At 47.6% G+C, this 23,210-nt stretch overlaps 1 protein-coding gene across 1 annotated transcript in view; it reads left to right on the top strand.

Moving 5' to 3' along the window:
* The first annotated feature begins 1,576 nt into the window (after positions 1–1,576).
* strip2 (striatin interacting protein 2) overlaps positions 1,577–23,210 on the top strand; it is a 47,085-nt gene continuing 25,451 nt past the window's right edge. The window contains exons 1-9 of the mRNA XM_056275882.1: positions 1,577–1,707; positions 8,762–8,831; positions 10,125–10,199; positions 16,062–16,196; positions 17,295–17,415; positions 19,657–19,725; positions 20,192–20,298; positions 20,546–20,673; positions 22,576–22,764. Of these exons, the coding sequence (XP_056131857.1) occupies positions 1,687–1,707; positions 8,762–8,831; positions 10,125–10,199; positions 16,062–16,196; positions 17,295–17,415; positions 19,657–19,725; positions 20,192–20,298; positions 20,546–20,673; positions 22,576–22,764 (915 nt within the window). The 5' untranslated portion in view covers positions 1,577–1,686. The remainder of the gene's footprint in view (positions 1,708–8,761; positions 8,832–10,124; positions 10,200–16,061; positions 16,197–17,294; positions 17,416–19,656; positions 19,726–20,191; positions 20,299–20,545; positions 20,674–22,575; positions 22,765–23,210) is intronic.

The raw sequence follows: 23,210 nt of genomic DNA, 5'->3' as shown, positions 1-23,210 counted from the left end.
TCCTTCTCCTTTGCCCAACAGTAGCATAGTTTCCACCAGCACCCTGCTGATTAACAGTACCGGTGGCGGTCGTTGGTAACCCGGGCGTCGACTGATCCGGTATGGAAATCTTATTTATGATCCGCATATTTGATTTGGCAAAGATTTTAGGCCGGTGCCCTTCCTGACGTAACCCTCCCCATTTATCCAGGCTTTGGACTGGCACTAAGAATGCACTGGTTTGTGCATCCTCAGTGGCTGGGTTGCCACCTATCAGCATTACTGTTAACACCCCCCCCAAAAAAAATAAAAATAAAGTTTATTTTCTCCATCACATCAGTTGGTGGCAGGGTTGGACTTTTTTGGGGGAGCTCCCAAAGCAGAATTTGCCCCAGAAAAGCGAATTCCTAAAAATCAGTTTACGCAGTCAAAATGTGCTTTCAGCTGCATTATCGCGCGATGATAACGCAACTTTTACCAAAATTAAATGTTCAGTGTGATGGATTACCCGTCTCTGTCGTGCTAATCTAAGACCCTAGAGGCTCTGGGAACAACGGCTAATATTTCGCGGCTTCCGGTGTAACTGCTGGCTACTCACGAAGACTTCCTCTTCCGTGCGCCCGCCATTGTTTACAGTCGGATTAGCAACTTGAGACGCGAAAATGCGAGTTGGAGTTGAGAAACGACGTCTACGACCGGATTGTTTCACAGGTTTTTGACACGAGTCGTACGTTCCTTCACACAATACACAAACATCGATACTTTTTGTTGGTGTTTTGGCTCTAGATGACATTTCGGCCAATGTGTTCCGCCTCTTTCGCGCCCCACACGGACTGTTAGCAACATGCAACCAAAGCGTGTTCCTGTAGAAATCACCGTCAATGGTGTTGTGAGGCGTGATTTTTTTCGTACCCGTTTTCTGGGAACTCTGCCTCTGATTGGCTAGTACTCGTTGAGCGAGCGTTCACCTGGATTCGGGAAGACCCGCCCTACTCTATCTATGATTGGCTAACCCTATCCCTAACCCCACCCTAACCCTAACCTTAACCAACCTAATCAACGGAGGCAACGAGTACTAGCCAATCAGAGGCAGAGTTCCCGGAAAACGGGTACGAAAAGAAATCAGCTGTTGTGAGTGCTCAACTAATATCAACACGGAGACAGGAAAATAAGATTTTAATACAGGAAAAAAAGATTTTAATGCATTTATACCAAACACGTCACCATGATGTATTAAAATCTTTTTTCCTGTATTCACGTCCCTGCTAGTGGATTTTTATATTGAAATGAATGGAAACCAATGGCTGCCTGGAAGTTTGGACAAATAAAAAAAGAAAAAAGTAAAACGTTATGGTGTGCTTTGGAAAACGGCCAGGAGTAATGTACGCTACATGCAGTAAATTGGTTAAATCACGTAAAAAACCTGTGTAGTCCTTTATTTATTTATTTAGTGGCCCTGCACAAACTATATGCTATTTTAGTCTACCTGCACGTGATCAGCAGCCTGTCCATACAGCCGTAGCACCGCCCTCCCCGGCGCGGAGTTGCTACACATCAAACGGACAGGATTGGGGGTGGGGTGGGGGGGAGTATTTCTCTCAACTGGGATCGGGACTCCGTTCCCAGTTTGACAGTTGCAGTTCAGAGCTTCGACCCCGGAATGCTGCGACCGCGGAGAGGGTGAGCCGACCCGACCCAGCCGAGGCGATGCAGGCGGAGGAAATGGAGGTAACGTATCATTAATCATTTGAACAATAAGCAACGACAGACGGGAGACCGCCGCTGTCGAAAAGGGAAAGATGGGTTCAAGGATCAGCGGAGGGGAGTCGGAGGTAAATCCGAGAGGGGTCTTGGTTGTGTACGGTGGGGGGATTTACATAGGCGCTGCAGGATCCTATAGAGGTTTGTGTGTGTGTGTGTGTTTGTGTGTGTGTGTGTGTGTGTGTGTGTGTGCGTTTGCGTTCAGATCAGCTGAGTGTCATTTTTTTCACAGTGTCGTAGTAAAGCATGCAGGCAGCCAGCCAGCCGGCCGGCCGGCCGAAGAGCGAGGTGTAATTTTGGCGACAGCGCAAGTGGCGAGCGGCGTCTCTATAAATAACGCTGGAGTAAAGCCTGTGATTTCACACGGGGGGAGCGATACTGCAGGTGGTGACCGCTGAATCCCAACCGGGACGTTTCTGTAGGTCCTTGTAATTTGGCCGCGTCGAGACGTGGCTTTGCGTTTGCGTTTCATTCGCATAATCACAATTTTTTCTTAATCTAAAGCTTCTTTGAAGCACGTAATCGATGAAGCAGTGTGTCCAAATCAACAGATTCAGCAGATCGGTTTGTCCTGCCGGTGGGATGATGATGTGGACAGGCTGCAGATGCACTGTTTTGATGTGTGGTGTGGTTTCCCATTCAGCTTTATGTACACCAGCGTAGTTCCTTGCTGGGTCTGAACTCATTATATAGTCCCCCACCTCCACCCACTCCGTCAACGACCTCAAGCGGTTGTTGCAGTGTCCATAGCAAATGCATTTTTCATTCATTCTTCCAGAGCTCAACCCAGATGCATCAACAATGGCTCCATACCATGGTGCAACACCCACCCACTCAATAACATCCTCCTCCACCAGTGTGTTGGTTTGGAGCACATCTAATGGTTTCGAGGGAATTGGAAGATATTCAACCCGCAGCCAGAGGATTTCTAGGATTTGGGAGGGGGGGGTTGGTGGCAGGGTCCCCCGGGGTAGAGGATTTTGAATTACAGGCGTGAAATAATATGCTCAGGCCGAAGCCATTCGTTGATGCCCCCCCCCTCACACACACACACACAGCCTTGTCCTTTGTAAGTAATTCAAACCATTCACTGAAATCCAGTCAATATTCACATTGACTTGGTATGTTAATGTTTTGCCTTGCCTTTTCTCACACGCTCTCTGCATGACGCTCGTGCAGAAAACGTCCATTTGTAATCGTGAACAATTATGAAAAAGAGAGAGTGGGAGATAATTGCCGCCGCTTATTTCTCTGTTTTGAAGGCTGTTCATTGTTCGTGTTGTTGCGTTTGTGTTGTTGGGTCGTTTGGTGGGTGTTTATGGCATATGCCGTTCAGCGTGGGGGTGTCTGCCTTGACGCTGTGCCCAGTGTTGGTACTCTGGAATGAGCCAGAGAGACAGTAGCAGTTATGCTAGGTTGGAGAGAAGGCAAGTGTTGGTAAGCAGGTGGTCAGAGAGAGAAGATAAAGGAGAGGAGAAGGAAGAGCTTGGATAGAGAGAGAGCGAGTGAGAAAGAGAAGATAAAGGAGAGGAGGAGGAAGAGATTAGATGAAGACAGAGAGACAGAGAGAGAAGATAAAGGCGAGAGGGGGCAGGAAAGATTGGATGAAGAGAGAGAAGATGAAGGAGAGGGGGAGGTGTAGAGATTGGAGAGAGAGCGCAAGACGGGGGGAGAGATTGAATGAAAAGAAAAAGGAGAGAGGGGGAGGGAGAGATCGGATGAAGAGAGAGAGAAAGAGAGAAGATAAAGGGGAGAGAGCACGAGCGAGAGAGAGGCTTTCTCTCACACTTCTCAGATAGTCTTGAAAGGAACGACCACTTTGGTTTCTCTTCAGCTTGGATCACCAGGTGCATCCAAACTGAGAGCAGTTATTCTCTAACAGGCCGAGCCCAGATGATAAAGAATGAGCAGGGACGGGGGGGGGGGGGGGGGATGAATGTTGTGCCACTGAGCAATCGTCCCGGTGCGGCCAACATGGAGTAATCACTCAGATAGCCTATGATGTCATGTTATGATATTATGGTTCCTCATGGCCACAGATTATATTATTAGAGTCTGACTGACATGTCTGACCCGTATTAGAGCTTAGTATGAAAATACACAATGATAGCCTTCTGCATTTTGATACTGATGTTGACTTTAGGGCATCAAAAGGAAGTTAACGTTTTCCTGACTTTCAATTCGCACAATGAGAACTCAAATTTTCCTCCTGTTTGGGCATTTATACCAAACACGTCACCACGAATAACGCTCTATTGCATAGAGAAGTGACTTGGAGAAGTGGCAGTGGAGTTTTAACTCAATTGTTTAACACAATCTTGGAAATTGAGAGGATGCCTGAGGAGTGGAGAAGTAGTATACTGGTCCTGATTTTCAAGAATAAGGGCGATGTGCAGAACTGTAGCAACTACAGAGGTATAAAGTTGATCAGCCACAGCATGAAGATAGAGTAACAGAAGCTAGGTTAAGAGGAGAGGTGACGATTAGCGAGCAGCAGTATGGTTTCATGCCACGAAAGAGCACCACAGATGCGACATTTGCTTTAAAAATGTTGATTGAGAAGTATAGAGAAGGCCAGAAGGAGTTGTGGATTTAAAGAAAGCATATGACAGGGTGTCGAGAGAGGAGGAGTGGTATTGTATGAGGAAGTCGGGAGTAGCAGAGAAGTATGTAGGAATGGTGCAGGATATGTATGAGGGCAGTGTGACAGTGGTGAGGTGTGTGGTTGGAATGACAGATGGGTTCAAGGTGGAGGTGGGATTACACCAAGGATCGGCACTGAGCCCTTTCTCGTTTGAATTGTTGGTGGACAGGTTGACGGACGAGATCAGGCAGGGCCGTAGACTATGATGTTTGCGGACGACGTGATCTGTAGCGCGAGTAGGGTGCAAGTTGAGGAGAGCCTGGAGAGGTGGAGGTATGCACTGGAGAGAAGAGGAATGAAAGTCAGTAGGAGCAAGACGGAATACCTCTGCTTGAATGAGAGGGAGGACAGCAGAATGGGATGCAAGGAGTAGAGGTGACGAAGGTGTATGAGTTTAGATACTTGGGGTTGACTGTCCAAAGTAATGGGGAGTGCAGAAGAGAGGTGAAGAAGAGAGTGCAGGCAGGGTGGAGTGGGTGGAGAAGAGTGTCAGGAGTGATTTGCGACAGAAAGGTACCAACAAGAGTTAAAGGGAAGGTTTACAAGATGGTTGTGAGACCAGCTATGTTGTATGGTTTGGAGACAGTGGCACAGATGAAAAGACAGGAGGCGGAGCTGGAGGTGGCAGAGTTGAAGATGCTAGATTTTCACTGGGAGTGATGAAGAAGGACTGGGTTAGGAATGATTATATTAGAGGGAGAGCTCAGGTTGGACGGTTTGGAGACAAAGCAAGAGAGGCAGGATTGAGATGGTTTGGACATATGTGGAGGGGGGAGGTTGGGTATATTGGAAGAAGGATGCTGAATATGGAGCTGCCAGGGAAGAAGAAAAGAGGAAGGCCAAAGAGGAGGTTTATGGATGTGGTTAGAGAGGCCATGCAGGTGGCTGGTCTGACAGAGGAGGATGCAGAGGACAAGAAGAGATTGAAATGGACGACCTGCTGTGGTGACCCCTAACGGGAGCGGCTGAAAGTAGTAGTAGTAATAGTAGCATAGAGAAGTGACTTCCATTGATCCAGTAAAAGCCAACCAAAAAGCATTTTTATTGATCCGAGCTGGAATTGTAACTGTAACTATTATTGGTCAATATTTCACTCCTATTTCACAGATGGATTGATCAATACTGGCATCGGTGACAATCCAGCAACAGGCTCCAGAACCAATAATCCAGATTATTTACTCGTAGCATAGGCAGCTGGAGTTTAGACATCTAAGAAGATAGTAGAAAAGGGTAGTAGTATATAGTACTTGGGTGGCACGGTGGCACAGTAGTTAGCGCTGTCACCTCACAGCAACAAGGTCCTGGGTTCGAACCCCAGGGGTTGTTCAACCATGGGGGTCATCCCTGGTCGTCCTCTGTGTGGAGTTTGCGTGTTCTCCCTGTGTCTGCGATGGGTTTTCTCCAGGTGCTCCGGTTTCCCCTGCCATCAAAAAGACATGCATGTTAGGGTTAATACTCCTGTCTATGCCCCTGACCGAGGCATGGCAGGACGAACTGGAGTTGGTCCCGGGTGCTGCACGGTGGCTGTCTACTGCTCCTAGCTACACAGCTAGGATGGGTTAAAATGCAGAGAGGAATTTCCCCACAGGGATTAATATAGTAATATATGTTTTTTTTTTAATCCAGTAATGAACGTGTCCGTTGGGCTGGCAGGGAATTGATGCCTTGCTCAAGAACGCTTCAGCAGCTGCAGGCTGTCGATGTGCACTCTTACAGCTGCAAGAATCCGACTTGTGATCTCTTGGTACTATTTGTTTTACCCTGCTCTGCAGCGGTAAACAGTGGGATGTAAAAGTTAAAGGGTATCTCAGGTCAAGCCCCAGGAGCATTTGGACGCCTCTAAATTACAACCAGTTTACAATTTATGACTCTTTAAATGCTTGTTGTGGTTTGGGACTAGAGAGGAGAGGGAGGGCAGCACATGGGCAGGCGAACAGACTAACAGGTTCTCCATCTGGTATTAGACATGTCGGTAATTTTGATGAGGCAGCTATGCAGCTGAAAGGCTGTCATTTCCTGGTTTTACAATTGCACTGGTAAACTGGAATTAAATTTGTTTTAACCCGGCGCTGCTGTGGTTCAATTCTGTACAATGATGGGTGTCCACATTGGATTTTACAGTCGGTTGGCTGCTGCACACAGAGTTATTTAACCAGGATATTTAACCAACAGCGTGTTTGTATTTGAAGCCTTTGCCCTTGAGCAATATTTGCAGGGTCGGCTATGTTGAACCAGTCACACGTCGGATTGACTCAGTACTTCTAAAGCGAGGGGAGAGTGCCTCTCCTTCACTTGTGCTGCATAACCCAAGGCAGGGAGTCGAACACATGATTCTTCACTGACAACTTTGACCCTCCATCTCTGAAGCTGCCACTGTCCAAGGTACAGAGATTGTGCTCCTGTTTCTTTTGCAAATGTCTAAATAAGCTGGCCAGAGAGCAGTCGGCTAATACGGAGGGAAGTAAAAGGTTGGGTGGTTGCAATTTTTAAGAATTTTTAAATGTTTTTTTTTTTTTTTTACCTTGGGCACAGATCCGTCTCTACGTCCATTCTTTCTGGACTAGACTGTGTGGCCTTATCATTTGGTGGTGTTTTGTTTGCGTTGGTTGGACCATGCACACTATACAGGGTTGAGTCTGTTACTGTACATTTGAGAGAAGAACCCATTTAGCAGCACTGAAAATGTCAGCACCTCTCTGTGTCTGTCTGTTTTGCCCCAGGGGTTATCCACCAAGTGTGTGTGTGTGTGTGTGTGTGTGTGTGTGTGTGTGTGTGTGTGTGTGTGTGTGTGTGTGTGTGTGTGTGTGTGTGTGTGTGTGAGCGAGCGAGTGTGTGTGTGTGTGTGTGTGTGCATGTATAAGTATGAGAGTAAGGAATAGAGAGCCAGGGTCTGACAAATTCATATGTTTGCATGCGTCCATAAGTCCACAGGGCTTCACAGTGTGTCTGTATGTGCAATTGTTGAGTGATTGATATTGTGCAATGCATGTACATACGCACGCACACACACACATGCACGCATGCGAGTGCATGGATTTTGTGGATGTGTGCAACAATCAGAGCATTCACAAAGTATCGTGCGAGTGTGTTTATAGGCCTCTTTATATGCACACGGTGTCTGTAATTCGAAAGCTCGAGGGCATGTGCTAATCATGGGTTGTGTCAGGGCCATGAGAGACCCTCAAAGGGATCCAGCTGCTAATCCCTTCTGATATGGAGGGCATGGTGACTCCTATGTACCCCTCCCCCCGTCCCCCCTTCCTCTACCACTCTGGCTGCTTTACTGTGTATTTTCTACTTGAATTTATTATTATTATTGTTGTTGTTGTTGTTGTTATTGTTATTATTATCTTTTGGGGGGGGATTTTTCCCCTTTTTTTCTCCCTAATTGCACCCGGCCAATTGCCCCACTCTTCCAAGCCATCATGGTTGCTGCTCCACCCCCTCTGCTGATCTGGGGAGGGCTGCAGACTATCACATGTCTCCTCTGATCCATGTGGAGTCGCCAGCTGCTCCTTTTCACCTGATAGTGAGGAGTTTCGCCAGGGGGATGTAGCGCATGGAAGGATCACGCTATTCCCCCCCAGTTCCCCCTCCCCCCCGAACAGATTCCCCAACCGCTAGTGGAGGCGCTAGTGCAGCGACCAGGACACATACCCACATCCAGCTCCCACCCGCAGACACGGCCAATTGTATCTGTAGGGATGCCGACCAAGCCGGAGGCAACGGGGGGATTCGAACCGAAGATCCCCGTGTTGGTAGGCAACGGAATAGACCGCTACGCTACCCGGACACCCTGAATGTATTATTTTGACCAGTCAGAGGTCAGAGAAACTGTCCCGTGACCGAACTATCACAGATTGGAGACCGGCAATAGCTGTCAGTTGCCAGTGCTCCACCATGGCGGAGTGGCTGTGAGGAACCTGTCTCTATAAGTGGCTTTGGATGAGAATGGCAGCTTAAATGGGGGAAAATGTAAATGACTTGTCAGGGCTGCTTGGAGACAAGCTGCATAATGGCAGCCAGTCAAGAAAACCCGGAGAGTAATTAAACTGTGCTGATGAGGCTGCAGAGAAACAACACAGGAGCATGAAGTGTGTGTGTGTGTGTGTGTGTGTGTGTGTGTGTGTGTGTGTGTGTGTGTGTGTGTGTGTGTGTGTGTGTGTGTGTGTGTGTGTGTGTGTGTGTGTGTGTGAATGAGGAGGAGGAGGAGTATATTCAGAAGTTTATACGTTGATTTCAATATACCACGCTTGCTTTGCTTTAAGCCTAGAAGTCTCTGAAGAGCTGAATGCGTTTTATCTCGTGTTGCTTTGTTCACTTGTCTGGCGTCAGTGTTGTGTTTCTGTTCTTACTTCTCTTCTTGTTTTTCCACAGAGCTCCATGGAGTCCCCCAACCTCGAGTTCGAGTATGGGGACACAGACAGCCTGACCGCTGAACTTTCAGGTCAGACCAACTGGCTGCTAAACATAACCCGAGCATCACGGACCAGGCTTTTTCTCTGGCTAGTTTTACTCATGTTGTAATCTCACAGTTTGCTGGAGAAAAAAAAGCTTTTAAGTTTGTGCAAACACCTACCGTATGCCCCGAAAGTGGAGAGGAAGCATGGCTATGTTTACTCGTGATTTACCAAATGTAAAAAAAAATAAAATATATATATATATATGCTGATCCCCGAGGACTGCAGCAAAAAAACTTGCACACCGTCCAATTCGGTCGTGCAGTGGTTGCTGCATTCAATATCCTTAGTGTTTGCTTTTTTTTTTTTCACCACTGATTTTTCTTAGGAATCATCCTGTTGGGTGCAGTTCACATTTGACATGATGGGATTTTCTTCCTCCATCCTGCAGCAGAACAGAATGGGAGGATGAAAAATAGCATCGATTTTTAAAATCACCATAACCGATCCTGCTAGTATGGTGCAAACAGAGACTGACTTGCTGTTAGACAGTCGCTTCAACACACACACACACACACACACACACACACACACACACACACACAAAAAGGGCAGACAGACAGCTACAGAGGCTCTGTATTGACGAGCCTTCAGGATAAAAGAAGGGCTCCTGCCTGATTAGGAGCAGATACAGCAGGATTGGACAGCGACGTCACAGATCTGAGCATTCATGGGGTAATGGGTCAGATCCAGACTGAAGGCTGGTTAAAATATAACAGACCTCTAAAGCGTGACGCGCATTTCGTGCCCAAGTAAGAAACGCCGCATCCGACCCTTTTGCAGTCTGGAGTAAAAATACGTGGGGTTGCCTTGCTTTAACCACGTCCGACGCTAATATTTACTCTTATGGACGATTTTCCTCAATGTTGAAGCTGCATTAAGAATGATATATATTATTTATATATATTGTTATTATATATTATCCATACAAAAATATACAAAATAATCCTTAAAAATGCATTATCATTCTAAAATATGTACCAACCTTGTCATCTGTCATTTCTACCCATACTACTCATTTTATTTTAAGAGCTGAGTGATTGTCAAACAAGATCCAAAAACCCTTTTCATATTTGCTGTAGGGGAAAAATAAATAGATACGGATGTATTCGTAGAGCCCTGAATAGACGACGACACTTGGTGGGCATATTTGAAACGGCTATGTGTTCTTGCAAAAAGAAAGGGGGTTATTTTTATGTGTTGTTTTTGAGCTCTTGGTTCTGTTCTGTTCTGTGGGCTTTCTAATAATGCCGTGCCTGTCTCTGTCCATCTGTCTGCAGAGCTCTATAGTTACACCGAGGAGCCAGAGTTTTCTCTCAACAGAGACTACTTTGAGGAGGACTTCAGAAGCCATGGTATTATATATGTGTGTGTCTCCATGCCGTGTATGTGTGTGTGCATGTGTTTATCGTGTGTGTGCACGTGTGTGTGTGTGCGTGCATGCACATGTGAATGGTCACACCGTGAACAACCTTGGTTAAAACTGTTAGCTTACTTAAACATCGAATGTGTGCAGATGTGTTTCAAGGCAGAGGGAGAGATGGACTGGCACAAAGAGAGACAGATAGACACAAGGAGATGGGGACAGAGAGAGAGAGAGGGAGGAAGAGAGAGACTGGCACAAGGAGGGACAGATAGACGCAATGAGATGGGGAGAGGGAGAAGGAGCGATAAATAGACAAAGAGATTATATGGACACAAAGAGACAGAGAGAGGGGCTGAGTGTGTGAGAGCCAGAGAAGATGCTGAGCTGAATCCTGGAAGACTCCCTTGTGTAACATTCCCCCCTCTGTCACAGGCTCACAGGGAGTAGCAAAGAAGAGTGAGCTATCAGCACTAATCTGCTGTGTGTGTGTGTGTGTGTGTGTGTGTGTGTGTGTGTGTGTGTGTGTGCATATGAAAAATTTGGGGCAGCAAAAACACTTCTGCGTGGAAGTAATAGGCATCTGATGATATTGTACAGTATTTGTATTTATCTGGAGCGAACAAATGCTATGTTCACATCACCAGCACCTGTAATTATCATAATCCAGAATGTGCAGACTGTGAAAGGAGGGGTGTGGACTTGGGCAACAGACATCAGAATAAATAGGGAGGGAGGGAGGGGGAGAGCTAGAGGGGGTGGGGGGCGGGGCTCTGGTGGTACAAAATAGGCTGGAACATCGGAGCATCCCTATCTTTCAAGGGCAGAATTGAAGTTTCAGTTTACACAAACACTAGGTGATGCATTATGGGGCTTTTTCAGGGCAGAATGAGTGGACTGGAGAAACTAAGAAGCGTCCAGGTAGTGTAGCGGTCTATTCCGTTGCCTACCAACACGGGATCGCCGGATCGAATCCCTCTGTTACCTCCGGCTTGGTCCTGTGTCCCGACAGACCAGAGGATCGGCAGAGGGGGTGGAGCAGCGACCGGGACGGCTCAAAAAGAGCGGGGGTAATTGACCAGATACAATTGGGGAGAAAAAGAGGGAAAATTGAAAAAAAAAGAAAAGAAATGATAGTCTCATTAATGTCACAACTTCAGGAGGGGAGGGGGACTTATCCAAATCTGCTGCACGGCTGAAGTTATTTGTGGCGGGGATGGTTTGTTTTCAGTAGTCTCTTCAGGCAGAGCAGGACAGACCAGACAGGCACGGCACAGCGTCTGGGCAGAAACAAACTCGCTGGCCAAACACCCCGCCCCACAGCAAGGTGGAAGCCAGTGACGTGGCAGAAATTTTGGGGCGGCATCTGGGGTGGCCAATCAGATTGTAGGGGTGGCAATGGCCACCCAGACCACCCATTTAAACTCGCACATGGCCCTGTAGAGAATCAAAGTCATTATTTTTACATGCTTCTTTCACCTGCTACTAGTGTCAAGTCAGTTTTATTTGTGTAGCCCAATATCACAAATCACAAATTTGCCTCAAGGGGCTTTACTTTCACTTATCATTGAAACTGACATGGATTAATTTGGTGTGAGGTGTGTGGTAGTTCAGCATACTTCATTAGGTGGGCCAAAACCAAATATGCTTGGTTCCTAAACCAGCGCTGTGGAAAAACCACTCTGACGCGGGGAAACTAGTTTCTACCTGGCCTGTGTTAGCGCTAGCAGGAATGTGTGAAGAGACATCCTGTTATGTTGTGTAACCATGTTGGAGCGACAACGACAAGCATGAAGTTACATGTGTGCGCTTCGACGCTAACCCATAGGAAGGTAAACTGAGGGGCTCTGTGTCAGTGCAGGCCTTCTCATCAGGCAGGATAGTGTTTTTGTTTTGTTTTTTGAATGAATAAAAAATGAATTTTGAAATTAAAAAAAAAAAGCCCATACTTTTCACTCTTGAATATTGAAAACTTGCTTTGTTTCACACTGTGTACTGCAACACACACACACACACACACACACACACACCATGTCACCCTATACTTGTGGGGACCCCTCATTGATTACATTCATTCCCTAGCCCTTAACCCTATCCTTAACCTAATCCTAATTCTAACCTTAATCCTAAACCAGCAGCACGGTGGCCCAGTGGTTAGCACTGTCGCCTCACAGCAACAAGGTCCTGGGTTCGAACCCCGGGGTTGTCCAACCTTGGGGGTCATCTCAGGTCGTCCTCTGTGTGGAGTTTGCATGTTCTGCCCGTATATGCGGTGGGTTTTCTCCGGGTGCTCCAGTTTCCCCCACCATCAGAAAGACATGCATGTTAGGGTTAGTACTCCTGCCTGTGCCCCTGAGCAAGGCATGGCAAGACGAACTGGAGTTTGTCCCAGGGCTCTACCCGGCAGCTGCCCACTGCCCCTAGCTACACAGCTAGGATGGGTTAACTGCAGAGCATAATTTTCCCACAGGGATTAATAAAGTATATCAAAATAAAAAAATAATAAAAAACTCAGGTCCTAATCCTAAAATAATAATAGTAATAATAATAATTAATAAACTTTATTTATACAGCACTTTTCTAAACAAAGTTACAAAGTGCTTAGATCATTTTCCTCATAGGGACCCATAAAATGTCCCCATGAGGTAGGTGGTTTCAGATTTTTCTATTCTAATGGGGACAGTTGGTCCCCATTAGAATAGAAAAACATGGTGTGTATATACACACACACACACACACACACACACACACACACACACACACACACACACACACACACACACACACACACACACACACACACACACACACAGTTCTCAAGTTGCTTCAACAAACTGAATGCTGACAAAAGAGCAGCTTTCTGTTTGGACTGGACAGACACAGAACGACAAATGCAAGCACACACACACACACACACACACACACACACACACACACACACACACACACACACACCTTCCTTCCCCCTAGCCAAGTGGTAATATGAGGCCGGATCAGATGAGGGCCTCTCTGGTGGCCTGCATTGCAGAGACAAAGCCTGTCGGGTGGCATCACGCTCTCCATGTCTTTGTGTGTGTGTGTGTGTGTGTGTGTGTGTGTGTGTGTGTGTGTGTGTGCGCGCGCGCTACATTTGTGTTTTGTGTTTGACCTCGTGGGCAGCATGGGCGAGTCGTCTGAGGCCCGGGTAGATTGTCATGACTCGTGCTTGAGCGTGCGAGTCAGTCGGGGCGCCGACGGTGTGTGCGCATCAATTTTTTATACGAGTGCCGCGCCCCATCATTCCCCGGTCTGTCAAGCCCTGACCCCCTCGCCTGCTCCGCCTAAATCCCCATGATTATCGTGACGCGTCTGACTCGCTGTAAAACGTACAGAAGGGGAAATGAAAGGGTTTCTCTCGGGAGATGCTGACATAATAAAGCTGATTTTTACCCTCCCTAATTTGAGTAGAGACGGGGTATTTGAAGTACCAGAGGATCTGTCTGGTCTGTGGTGATCACGGTGATGCCATGCTGGCCCGGTGCTCACTGCTGTGTCTGCTTAACCAAATCACACATCTAAGAATAGGAGGCTTGCCTTTGGCTGACGAGACAGGGGGCTTGAAGCACCCTCCCCCCCTTGACTTCACAAGGCGAGGCGTTCGTAGAATGTGTTGTTCACCCGTCAGGTGCGTGAAGTCCTGGAAAATTCTTCTGTTACTGTGATTTTGGTAATGGCTAGGCTTCGGTACTTGTTTTTCACTCTGGCATGTGCCCAGGGAGAGTCGGTTCACCTGTGTGTGTGTGTGTGTGTGTGTGTGTGTGTGTGTGTGTGTGTGTGTGTGTGTGTGTGTGTGTGTGTGTGTGTGTGTGTGTGTGTGTGTGTGTGTGTGTGTGTGTGTGTGTGTGTGTGTGCGTGCGTGTGTGTGTGCGTGTGTGTGTGCGCTCTCTTGCCAGGCTCATGCCTCCTCTAATTCTGTTAATTACATATCTCCCACACCGTGACTCAGCGGTACTGTGTTACTCTCGCCAGAAGTCATGGGTGTGAATCTGACGTTCAGAGCGGATGACGGACAGGGGAGGGGAACCAATAGGAGAGCAGAGTTTCTAGAGAACTTTAGACTTGGACAGACGGCCAGCCCCCCGCCTCTCTTCTATCCTCTCTGTCACCTTTTTTTTTTTCTTCTCTCTCCTCCTCTCTACCTTGGTCTCCTTCCATACTCCATCTTGTCCTCTGTTGTTACTTCAGCCCTTCTCTTCGGGTCGGCGTTGTCCAGTCCTCCTCCTACCTTCTTCTGCTCCTGTTGTTCCCCCCCTCTGGTCTGTCTCTCTTTGCCCCACTTCCCCCTCCTCTTCTCTCAGAAACTCTTTAACAAGCGAATCAAAGGTCACTCTCACTGGACCACAGCGCCCCCCCCCCCCAGCTCCTCACTCTGTGTGTGTGTGTGTTTATGCATGTGTGCAAGCTGGTGTCATTGAACCCACATCCCCTCAGTCAAAAGCTCCTCACTGGTTCAACTTTCACTGCCCTTGATTGTTTGACTTGGCTCCCATGTGAGATGGAGGGAAGGGGGAGTGGAGGGGAGTGGGGGGGGAGAAAGAGAGTGAAGGAAATGTTAGTGAGTGCAGATGACCGTGGAAAAGAAAGGTGAGGGAAATGACCAGAGAACAAAGCGGTGCTGGATTTCAGAAAAAAGCGCACGTCGGCAACCAAAGTGGGTCACGCCGGCCCGTTATCAGCCGGGTCCCGGTTGTGATTCAATGCATTTCCAGTTTTGTTTCACAAAGGGGAAACAGCTGGGACAGGATTTGAGAGAAATGAGCAAAAGCAGAACATGAATATGCATAGAGGGATATTAAACTGATGCAACAGCAGCTAGTGGTTAGCATGCCTGCACAGTGTGCATTTCTTTACAGTCAAGTTTATTTTATAGCCCAAAATCATGAGGTAGTGTGAAATACATCCATATATACATATTCCATCTGTGTTGAACAGTTGTAGTTTATTTATTTTATTGTTTTGTGTTGTTTTTTTTTGGTCATTGATTTGTACATACATTGGAGGCTGGATAAGCACTAGCACACCAGAGCCACATCAGTGTTTAAGTCGTCCATTTACAAAATGTCCTTATAGGTTTTGGCACCACATTGCTGACAACACATGCCATATGATGCTGTGTGGGTGCGTCAGAATGTGTTAGAATAGCGGCGTTCTGGTGGCGTGGGGGTCTGTTCCACTGCAGCGACTGGGACAGCTCGGAAGAGTGGGGTAATCGGCCGGATACAATTGGGGAGAAAAAAAATCCCACCCGCAGACGCTTGTGTCTATAGGGACGCCTGACCAAGTCGGAGGTAACACAGGGATTCGAACAGGCGACCTCCGTGTTGGTAGGCAACGGAATAGACCGCTACGCTACCTGGACGCCCTTGTAATGAAATATCCTTAATGTGGGAAGTTTCAAAGAATATGTAGAGAAGAGCAGCTGATATACTTTATAGGCAAGAGCTAACACATAGGTGGCGGCAGCTCCATCTGGAAGGAGGTCCTCCATTTTAAGTTGTTTACAGTCAAGTCAATGAAAATACAGAAGGTCTGGGAATAAACTCTGTAATAAACTGTATAGCCTATAGGGGAAGGATATAGCAATACACAGAACACAATGCAAACAAACAACTCTCTGCCATGTATGTATGGATACAGTAGAGGACATCAGGCAACCTTCTCATAGGCACCACTGTACACCGAAGTACCCAGACCTGCGGTATATATACAGTAACCCTGTGTATGTATCTGTCCAAGGAAGGACAGAAGGGGTATTGGTAAAATGTGTGTAACGCTAACCCTGTGTGTTTCCTCCCTTCACCCATCCTCGCTGCAGTCCAGGGAAGGAGGTGGATCGAGCTGACGGCGGAGGAGCAGAGGGCTTATGTGATGAGACTCCTGGACGCTCTGGAGGTGACGGACAGAGACAAGAGGCTGAAGGTGGCCAGGGCCATCCTCTACCTGGCACAGGGTACGTGCAGCCACACAATGCACCGCGGTAATGTCGCCGCGTTGTAGTCGGTACACGGCAGTCGGTGTGTGGTAGGATGTGCAGTTAATCGCTCTGTGCAGAATAGAGCCAAGATTCATGTGCATCTTGTGAAACAATAAACATCTGCAAAAAACTGCAGACGTCTGAAAGCATTACAAGACACAACACAGACACCATAAATTGATTGTGAATGTTTTTTGCACGGGTGGCGAACGCAAGTCTGTAAACCCATAGAAACGACAACGTGGCCTGGCGCTGCCATGTATGGTCTCACAAAATCTGCTATTAAGATGGACAGTAAGCAAAACATACAGTAGCACAACTTGTATAAGCCCACATAAAGTGCACAGATCCATCCGCACAATTAGTTTGTGGACAAATAATCATTTGTTGTTAAGCTTACTTTAGACTAATTTATTAATTTCAGCAATGCCTGCCCTCTGAGATTTGATTTATGCATTGCACAATGCTCAGAGTGTGTGTATGCATTTAATAAGTGTTTGGTTATGTTCATGTAACTACTTCCAAATCAGAAAGACCCGGGGTGTCCGCTTAGCGTGGCAGTCTATTCCATTGCCTACCAACATGGGGATCGCCGGTTCGAATCCCCGTGTTGCCTCCGGCTTGGTCGGGCGTCCCTACAGACACAGTCGGCCATGTCTGTGGGTGGGAAGCTGGATGTGGGTATGTGTTCTGGTCGCTGCACTAGTGCCTCCTCTGGCTGGTCAGGGCACCTGTTTGGGGGGACGGGGAACTGGGGGGAATAGTGTGATCCTCCCATGCGCTACATCCCCCTGGTGAAACTCCTCACTGTCAGGTGAAAAGAAGGGGCTGGTGACTCCACATGTATCGGAGGAGGCATGTGGTAGTCTGCGGCCCTCCCCGGATCGGCAGAGGGGGTGGAGCAGCGACCGGGACGGCTCGGAAGAGTGGGTTAATTGGCCTGATACTATTGAGGTGAAAAGGGGGGGGGGGGATCCAAAAAAACAAAAAGACCTGTGTTTTCATTCAACGCGCAACTTTGTGTCTCAGACCATGTCAGTGTCTGATGCGTGTCATGTGACATGTCCGCCGTAGGGGTGTTTGACGAGTGTGACACAGACGTGGACGTCCTCCACTGGTCCAGACACAACGTCTTCCTCCTCTACGACATGGGCATCTTCACAGCCCTGCTGGAGCTGCTCAGCATGGAGATAGAGTGAGTAACACACGCCGGCTCCAAAACACACCATGTGTTTGGCCTCCAGAACGTGACATCCAGCTCGTATGCAGCATGGAGCCGAAGGTACAATGTTACAGCCATCTTGTATTTTTTTGTCCGGGTAAGATTATACAGCCGGAGCTGCTGTGTCTGCATAAGATAAGAGGGAAGGAAGGAGGGGCATGAGAGAGAGAGAGAGAGAGAGAGAGAGAGAGAGAGAGAGAGAGAGAGAGAGAGAGAGAGAGAGAGAGAGAGAGAGAGAGAGAGAGAGAGAGAGAGAGAGAGAGAGAGAGAGAGAGAGAGAGAGAGAGAGAGAGATTGAAGAAAGAAAGACGATAAAGGAGAGAGATTGGATGAAGAGACAATAAAGGAGAGAGGGGGAGGAAGAGATCTGATGGAGAGAGAGAGATGGAGAGACAAGATAAAGGAGAGGGGGAGGAGGAGATTGGATAGAGAGAGAGAAGAGAGAGAGAAGCTTTATTTTTTTAAATAAAGGAGTTTTATAAATTGTTTTTAGTTTACGTCCATTTTAATGTATCAAAAGCTTTGGCAACACAGATGAACAGTTTGTCATGCCCAGAAAGTGAATTGAATTGAATTGAATTGAATGGAGAAGATGAAGAAGACAGGAGGGGAGGAAGAGATTGGATAAAGAGAGAGGAGGGTAAGGATGGCTCTCGTCTTTTAAAAAGAAAAAAAAAAGATGTTCAACGGGATTTTGTCTATTTTTACTTTGATTCTCTGCAGGGGGATGCCTGCGGGGGTATGGGGGGGGGGGGTATGGGAAGGGGGGATCTGTAGCAGAACGGAAAAAGCTGTATGGTGACTCTCAGATAAAGCAATGTCTTCCTGGATACTAGTTAGATATTTGTGGAAGGCCGCTGAGGGGACCAGCTATCCTACTGAGCAGTCGGAACGGAGCCCATGGACAATCTCAAATTTAACTCTCTCACCTCACACACACACACACACACACACACACACACACACACACACACACACACAAATACATTCATATGCGTGTGTGTATATATGCCTACACACGTCAATGTTAAATCAGAAGTGCCAGGGCAATGAGGCACCCACTTGAGTGAGATAGAGAGAGAAAAAGAGACCAGAGAGTAAGGAATAGAGAGGCAGAGGTGTGGAGAGGGACTGAAATAGAGGAAGTGCGGAGCATGTGAGCCCTTCTTCAAACAGTCTGTTGAGGATGCTCGGAGGTGCCAGCTCCTTCAAGGTAGTTTTGTTTCGCTTTGGTGTTGGCCTCGCCTCGGCTCCGCTGCCTGTCTTCCCTCCTCTTATGTAAACCGCTCCCTGTCAAGATGGCACCGGCATGTCTCTCGCTCGCTCTCTCTCTCTCCCTCTCTCTCTCGCCGCTCCACAGAGCAGCGGGTGTCGGTATGATCATGTGACAAACGCACATGAACTCGCTGGGGATAGGAACGGGAGCAAATCTACCCGAATAGCAGGGAGAAGGCAGGAAATCAAAGATGGGGTTGGTTTTGCCGTAAAACGCTGTAAAAAAAAAAAAAAAAAAAAAAGCGTCCGGGTGGTGTGGCAGTCTATTCCGTTGCCTACCAACACGAGGATCTCCGGTTCGAATCCCCGTGTTATCTCCAGCTTGGTCGGGCGTCCCTACAGACACAACTGGCCGTGTCTGCAGGTGGGAAGCCGGATGTGGGGTATGCGTCCTGGTCGCTGCACTAGCGCCTCCTCTGGTCAGTAGGGGCGCCCGTTTGAGGGGGGAGGGAACTGGGGGGAATAGCATGATCCTCCCACACTCTACATCCCCCTGGTGAAACTCCTCACTGTCAGGTGAAAAGAGGCGGCTAGTGACTCCACATGTATTGAAGGAGGCATGGTAGTCTGCAGCCCCCCCCCCCCCCCCCCGCCCCCGAATCGGCAGAGGGGGGTGGAGCAGCAACCGGGACGGCTCACAAAACAGGTAATTGGCCAAGGACAATTGGGGCGAAAAAGAAAGGGGGGAGAACCCTGTAAAAAATCAAAACAAAGAATAATTCACGTACTTGAATGGATCATTATTACCTATGGAGATTCTGTTGTATCATTTTCTGTTTGTTGATATTAATTGTTCCCTATTTAATTGATTTCCGGCTTGGGTTCTGGTGATGGAAAACAATATGCAGTATGTAGCTAAACACACAGCACATCAGGTATTAGCATAATCTTTGCTTTACGTGTGTGTGTTTTGTGTGTGTGTGTGTGTGTGTGTCGCAGTAACAGCCAGGCGTGCAGCAGTGCGGTGAGAAAGCCAGCCATCTCCCTGGCAGACAGCACAGAACTCAGGTGAGAGAAATCTTCCTTGCGGTGCCAATCTCCCTTCTGTTTACACCCGGGACGTTCGGCGGCTCACCGAGCAGTGACTCATGTTGACAATCTGGGATGCTGCAATCAGACCCGTTTTATTTTTCATCGCTCGGGCTGTGTATCAGTGCCACCGCACGTTGCTTTTGTCCATTCTATATCACGCATCACATCACATCACATCACATCATATGGTGGTATTATATGATGTGATGTACACATTGTGTCTATATATATATGTGTATTTGTACCTGGGCATTGTGTCATATTTTGTCATTTTTGAATTCACCTACATGTTTCTTACTCTCATTACTCATCCTGTTACACACACACACACACACACACACACACACACACACACACACACACACACACACACACACACACACACACACTTTAAACAGAGCCAGACAGGACTATGTTGTGTGGTGTGTCCTCTGCCATGCAGGGTGTTACTGAGCATCATGTATGTGATGGTGGAGACCATACGTGTGCAGACAGAAGATGACAGACCCGAATGGAGGACGGCCAGAGACGCCTTTAAGAGTGAACTAGGTGTGTATGTGTTTGTTTGTTGTATTGGTGCAGCAATTACTTCTTACTAATAAAGATGCTGATTTGAGTCACAAAAAAAAATATCATTACCGAAATGTATGACTCAACCTCAGTAACACACAAATAACAGTGTCTGTTTAAAATGTTGCCCTTTTGTACCCTTTTGTCGGTATCTTTGTTTTGGATTGAAATTGCTCAAAGTGTAAACGACAAGCCATATGAATAGAAATCTGCCCACCTCTCTCAGCCTCTCCTCTGTACAACGGGGAGCCCTTCGCTCTGCTGCTCTTCACGATGGTGACCAAGTTCTGCAGCATGAACGCTCCTCACTTCCCCATGAAGAAGGTCCTGCTGCTGCTCTGGAAGACCGTCCTGGTGAGACAGATACACTGCAGACAGACGGACACAGACAGAGATGGACACAGAAAGACAGAGACAGACAGACAGACAGACACATACACAGACAGAGATGGACAGACACAGAAAGACAGACAGAGATGGACAGACACAGACAGACAGGCACAGACAGAGATGGATGGATAGACAGACAGGCACAGACAGAGATGGATGGACAGACAGACAGGCACAGAAAGGCAGACACAGACAGAGATGGACAGACACAGAAAGACAGACAGACACAGAAAGATAAACACAGAAAGACAGACAGGTGGATAGACAGACAGACACAGAAAGACAGACAGACAGAGATGGACAGACACAGAAAGACAGACAGAGATGGACAGACAGACACACACACACACACAGATGGACAGACAGACACAGAGGGATGGACTGACAGAGACAGAGATGAATGGACAGATGAACAGACAGACACAGAAAGACAGACATCTAGTCTGTGGCCCAAATTCATAAAACGCGCCAGCGGGGTGGTGAGTAATATGGTAGTGGTAAGAGTTTTCCCCGTTTATAAATGGGGATTTGTGCATCACTTTTTCCCTCTTGTGTTATATTTGACCTCCTTTTGATTTCATGTCCTGCAAGAGATTAATAAAAACTCACCAGCAAGCTAAAATACCGTCTGCTCTGGTAAGGTGGTATGCTTTAGAAAAAAGTAAAAAAAAAAAAGTTTAACTAGGGCGACCAATTAGTGTAGCGGTCTAATCCATTGCCTACCAACATGAGGATCGCCGGTTCAAATCCCCGTGTTACCTCCGGTTAGGGTTAGGGTTGGTTGGGCGTCCCTACAGACACAATCGGTCGTGTCTGGGGGCGGGAAGCCAGATGTGGGTATGTGTCCTGGTCGCTGCACTAGCGCCTCCTCTGGTCGATCGGGGCGCCTGTTCAGGGGAGAGGGGGAACTGGGGGGAATAGCGTGATCCTCCCATGCGCTACATCCCCCTGGCGAAACTCCTCACTGTCAGGTGAAAAGAAGCGGCTGGCGACTCCACATGTATCGGAGGAGGCATGTGGTAGTCTGCAGCCCTCCCCGGATCAGCAGAGGGGGTGGAGCAGTGACCGGGATGGCTCGGAAGAGTGGGGTAATTGGCCAGATACAATTGTGGAAAAAAAGGGAGAAAAATAGCCACGAAAAAAAAAGTTTAAGTGGTTTGAGTTCATGACATACACCGAGGTTATGGCACTGGAAGTGCATGAGGAGGAGGAAGAAGATGATTTGAGGAAGGACTATCCAGCAATAAGATTGCGGACATTTTGTAGTGGGAGGTGACGACCTCCTCTCTTAATAAGAAAGAGTTCTGGTGCTGAAAGCGTCTGTTTTCTTTGCCCTTTCTGACTGGTCCAGTTGCTGATTCATTGTGTTTGCACATGGCTGTGGATGATCCGAGGGTAATAAATACGTAACACTTCAACTGCACCTCAATTTTAAGTGGGTTTCACTGGGGCCGCCGCTGAGACAGTAACGCCATGGAGCAGCATCCACCGCCATGCTGTTTTCACGAGTGAGCTCAGATGACCGTGATGTAGATGGCGCAGTACTGTTATCGCCGAGTTTTATGACTCTGGGCCGGTGTCCCAACCAGCTGTTTCTCTGTATTTCTGTCATTTTTCCTGTGTTTTTCAACATGTTTGCAAATCGTGCATTTGTTGGAATGGGAGACTCATCTCGGTGAGTCTTTTACATTTGCAACATAGTCGAGCAAAGTTCCAGACAGATGATGATGATGATGGTGATGATGGTTGCGATTGATATTTCTTTCCATTACACAACAAGTTGCAGTTGAGCAACTTGCATGTAACCAGCGGTGAAGGTTACCTGTTGTCAATGCTGGGGTTTCTGTATCTGTACCTATCCTCCAGTTCACCCTGGGAGGCTTCGAGGAGCTCCAGGAGTTGAAGGTGCGACACCGGGAACGTCTGAATCTGCCCCCCCTGCCCGAGGACAGCATCAAGGTGGTGCGAGCCATGAGGGCTGCCTCCCCGCCGGCGTCCGCCATGGAGCTCATCGAGCAGCAGCAGCAGCAGAAGAGAGGCCGCCGGAGCCGCAGGGTACAGCACTCATGCAGTTTGCACATGTACACAAATATTCTGTTGCATGTACGTTAGACTCGCACCCGCACAAAATGCAGTATACAAGCAAAGTTTTTTTTGACCTCACACATATAGACAGAGACAATCATTATATGTCCACACATAATTTACACAGTTATTTATCTTTAAACGCACAATTGACTCAATGATGTGACTCAGTCCATGCTAACGTCACACTCCCTGCTAATGTAGTTTAGCCATGTGAATCCATCCATTGTGTGTATTTTGCCTGGATAGTGAGCTCTAACATCCAGCTCCTTGTCACACTCGTTTCCCCATCGATGGCAGAGTTGTGTTTGGTTTCTCTAACCTCTGCCAGCTTGGCTGCAGTGTCTTCCTCCCATACTGTAGGTGTGCTGTGGTTTACAATAGCTACACAACACTAATAACCGAAACTAGACTTA

This window comes from Lampris incognitus, chromosome 3 (assembly GCF_029633865.1).
Source record: "Lampris incognitus isolate fLamInc1 chromosome 3, fLamInc1.hap2, whole genome shotgun sequence".
In the NCBI taxonomy this organism is placed as follows: domain Eukaryota; kingdom Metazoa; phylum Chordata; class Actinopteri; order Lampriformes; family Lampridae; genus Lampris; species Lampris incognitus.
The sequence above is the reverse complement of the archived record's forward strand: the minus strand, read 5'-3'. Positions and strand labels throughout refer to the sequence as shown.